This window comes from Camelina sativa, chromosome 9 (assembly GCF_030686135.1).
Source record: "Camelina sativa cultivar CO46 ecotype springtype chromosome 9, ASM3068613v1".
In the NCBI taxonomy this organism is placed as follows: Eukaryota; Viridiplantae; Streptophyta; class Magnoliopsida; order Brassicales; family Brassicaceae; genus Camelina; species Camelina sativa.
Window position 1 is genome coordinate 604,531 of NC_141888.1, and position 4,013 is coordinate 608,543.

At 31.7% G+C, this 4,013-nt stretch overlaps 1 protein-coding gene across 1 annotated transcript; it reads right to left on the reverse strand.

The window, feature by feature from the left end:
* Positions 1–2,965, reverse strand: HB17 (homeobox-leucine zipper protein 17). Its single transcript, XM_087464272.1, has 4 exons — positions 2,715–2,965; positions 2,183–2,370; positions 1,969–2,048; positions 1–421 (listed from the first exon to the last, which is right to left on the reverse strand). The coding sequence occupies exons 1-4, from the start codon at positions 2,791–2,793 to the stop codon at positions 169–171; spliced, it is 600 nt and encodes a 199-aa protein (XP_087320398.1). The 5' UTR covers positions 2,794–2,965; the 3' UTR covers positions 1–168.
* Positions 2,966–4,013: the final 1,048 nt, after the last annotated feature.

Genomic DNA, 4,013 nt, shown 5'->3' on the forward strand with positions numbered 1-4,013 from the left:
TTTTTAATTTTTTAAAAAAAAATAATAATATTTACAAAGAGTTGATGTGCAGCACAAGATCTCTAAGTACTATATACACGAAATTATGTGATCATCAAATATTTTTGGGGCTGAATGGGTGACTTTCGTCGACTCCTAAACCATACTCCAATATTTAAGATACATATATCAATCGTCACGCTCTTGCGGCGGAAACTTTTTCCTGGCCGGAACCGCCATGGAAGCTGGGCTCGCTGGAGTGGTGACTCGCTCGCAGCGAGGGCACATAGTGAGGCTGGAGGCGGAGTTCACTGTGGGTGGGCCTACCTTCATGGCTCTAAGCTCTTCTACTTCTCTATGGAGCCTGTGGTTTTGCTCCGTTAGTGAACCAAACCACCTTTTAAGATACTCGCATTCCATCTCGGTTTGCTTTAATTTGCTCCTAATTAAAACAAACAAATCCAAAAAAAGTACGTTACTAGTTATTTATTATGCGAATATTAACATAATTAATTAAACTCGTAGACGATTTGTAAATATATGATGACATCCAAACAAAGATCAAATGCTTCGTCGACGATGCAACTATATTTTATAAAAATCATGGAAAATGAAAACGCATGAACTGCCCAATGAATTATGAGTCAAAGGGCATTGATGAGAAAGTAAGTACACGAGGCAGAAAAATAAAAGAAAACACATTGATTGAATTGCTCGGAATTTATAAATTAAATAAACTGAAATTGAAGATAAAATAAAAAAGAGGCTAGAAAATACAGTGTACTTCTATTATACTAGTAAAAAGGTTGTGGTTATGATTATAGCTATGTTTTGGGAAACCGTCATAATAGTAATACGACCAGTGTTGAAACTCTTCTTATTTATTGCACCATTCACATTTCCCATCTGTTCACAATTATTGTGGGATCTAAATAAATAAAATTATTTTTCTTTGTGTTCAAAAGAAAGATATTTAAAATTTTTAACCAGTTTATCAATTTGTCTTGTAACAATGACTAACGAATTATAGATTGACTAATCATATATAACAAACAGATCCATGCACAATAATAGTATATACACAATCAAAACATATACTATTATTGTTTCATGTGTATAACAAATAGTATATGTTATACACATGAAACAAACAGATCCATGCAGAAATTAATTAAAGAACTATACGTTACCAAAAAAAAAATATATTGTAATAAAACGACTAATGGTATGAAACATTCGTGAGACCTCGACACGTGAATACATATGTATATGTATTAAACTATTAATGTATATAATACACGTATTGACGTACAGGAGCCAAAGTGTTTTTCTCAAAACAAAACTGGCTCCGAGTTACATCACACATTTTTTTTTAAAAACAACGTGTTAATGGATATCACAATTGGCGGCTCCAAAATGCTGTTGTCACTTGTGAAAATAACCATGCAACAACACATATGTACGTGATGTTGATATATATAACTACTTCAACACTAGTATATTACTTTTGATTAATATGTGTGTTTAATTGGGTGGCTGTTAGCTTCTTTCTGTAAACTTGTTTGACTTCAAAAGATTTGGTCAAATGAATTGACATTTTCCTTGTATATATTCCATGTTACAAGTGGTGACTCTTCGAGAATTTAAGAAGGACCTAGAAGGAAAGCAATATAATAACCAAAAAAATTTGATGGAGGAATTGAGATAATAATGTTATGAAAAGGACAAGGTTAACTTTTTATTATTTAAGGGTACGACTTGTATAAGTATATGTTAACGGGGTGGGTCGAATCCGATTCAGATTTCATTTTTTTGTTTTCTGCTTTATTTTTATATTCCGTCAACGTTTAACACTTATGTGAACTCTCTCGTTAATCATCAACCACCAGCTTATTATTTAACCTCATATATATTATATAGTCAGATATTTTATTTATTCACCAATGATGTAAAAAAACAAACAAAAGTTGGCCACACACAAAAACGTACCTTGCTCTACGGTTTTGAAACCAAACTTCAATTTGTCTTGGCCGTAGCATCAAATGCTTAGCAAGTGCTTCCTTTTGTTTCTACATTTTACGAGAAAAAAAAACATTCATTACAATTCTTTTTGTTCTAAAGTTATACTATAAATAAAAATAAAACAAAGCTATAAAAAAAACATAAGTAATTATTATATGTAAAATTGTGAATAGTTAGTTACGGGATTAAGGGTATGATTCTGTCTGAAGCTATCTTCAAGAAGACGAGACTGTTCTCTGGTTAGGCGGAGTTTCTTTCGAGGAGGAGCAGAGCCATCGTGACTGAATTCTTCATCGTCTCCGTCTTCAGACGACGGCAATCGATTCATGTCTAGCTTTAGCTGTTCTCTCCCTCCGCCACTTCCTTCATCTGAAACTTATTGTGTTCATACCATTAATTACTATATCAACAACGACAGAAATTAAACGAAAATATTGTGGCCAAAGAGAAATTAATAAGATGATATAAACATTACTTCTATATATATATTTAAAAAATTTTCTTTTTTGCCAATATAAGAGCTTAGAGAACTCATGATGTTTCCATGTAATTCAAACGAAAGAATATATAGTCAGGTCATCATCGAAAAGAAACATAGAATCCAAACACAAGCCTAATTACATAGATATATATCATTTGATCAATATAATAAAATAATAGATTATAATTATAGTGTTTAATTATATGTGTGTGTATGTAAGAAGCTTAATTACCGGAGGGAGGGGAGGAAGAGAAGCCAGGAACGGAGATAGTAAGATCCAAGTTAGAAGAGTTCTCCGGTAAAATCTCCATTGATCGATTAAATTTTAATTAGGGTTCTTGAGAGAGATCAAGAGAGGATGAGGAAGAAAAAAAAGGTAAAGTTAGAGAGGAAAACTCAGTTTAATATATAAAGAGAGACAAACTTGAAGCGTGGCGATGCTTTTATATATTTATACACATAGTCACATAGACAAATATACATATACATATTACATGTGATGTTGTTTGTATATACATACACGCACGCATGCGTGATCCATATGGCATATAGTACTATTTGTATATGCGTACGTATATCATTGTCATTATGTACGTAAATAGTAGTTTTATCACAAAAAGGACCTTAAAGACACAACAAATGTAATAAGATGCGTTTGGGTATCCATCCATTCATCAACCTATGAGAAGTTTATAAAGAAAACAAAATTAAAAGCTAAATATTACTCATATTGAATAAATAATGAATAGTAGAAGAGAGGGGAGGTGTATTGACTAAAAGATCTATTGGTCAAAGAAATTATGAATAGAGTTGTAGGATGAATAACACGTGTCAAACAATTGAATCAAAATGGTTTTGGGGTGATTAAATAAATGCTGACTGACTCGGTGTGGGAGACTAACCAGCATGTTTTTTCTTTCTCTTTTGTTCAACATTTTCATTTAATTACACTTTCATTTAATAATTAATCGATAAAGTTTGATCACAAAAAAAAAAAAAAAAAATTTATGATCGATTCTCTCTTTATTCCGTAAAAACCTGAGTCGGTCCAAGTATTGAGCTTATGAAAATGATTGAGACCCTCCTCAGATGAACTCTTCTTATTCTATACGCCTCCCACATTTCCATTATGCTCATCTCTCGTTACTTTTTATTTATTTATTTTACGTTTTTTTTTCGCATTTTATTTATTTATCTCTCGTTAGATGATGATGTTTGTTGTAAATGGGACTATATGGGAGACTAGAATATAACTGGTGAAAAAATTATTGAGATAGAAACGCATATTCAATAATCATAATTACTATACATTAATTTAGGGTTTGTTGAATTTTTGTACGGTTTAGAGACTAAGCATTTAGTAAGAGACAACATAAGATACGTATAATGTTCATCGGCTAGTTAACCTCGGAAAACATGCATGTAACGTATCCATCTATATACGGTTTTTAAGTCAATCTTCGTGTTATAACTATGTTTTCTTGTTAGATCCAACAATTCAAACATTATAAATCTGATGACAAGAGAAGTA

Coding starts and splice junctions, on each gene's coding strand:
- HB17 (XM_087464272.1), bottom strand. CDS start 2,793: ATGGAGATTTTACCGGAGAACTCTTCTAACTTGGATCTTACTATCTCC. Junction 2,371..2,714: donor CTCTTCCTCCCCTCCCTCCG/GTAATTAAGCTT, acceptor AATAAGTTTCAG/ATGAAGGAAGTGGCGGAGGG. Junction 2,049..2,182: donor AGAATCATACCCTTAATCCC/GTAACTAACTAT, acceptor CGTAAAATGTAG/AAACAAAAGGAAGCACTTGC.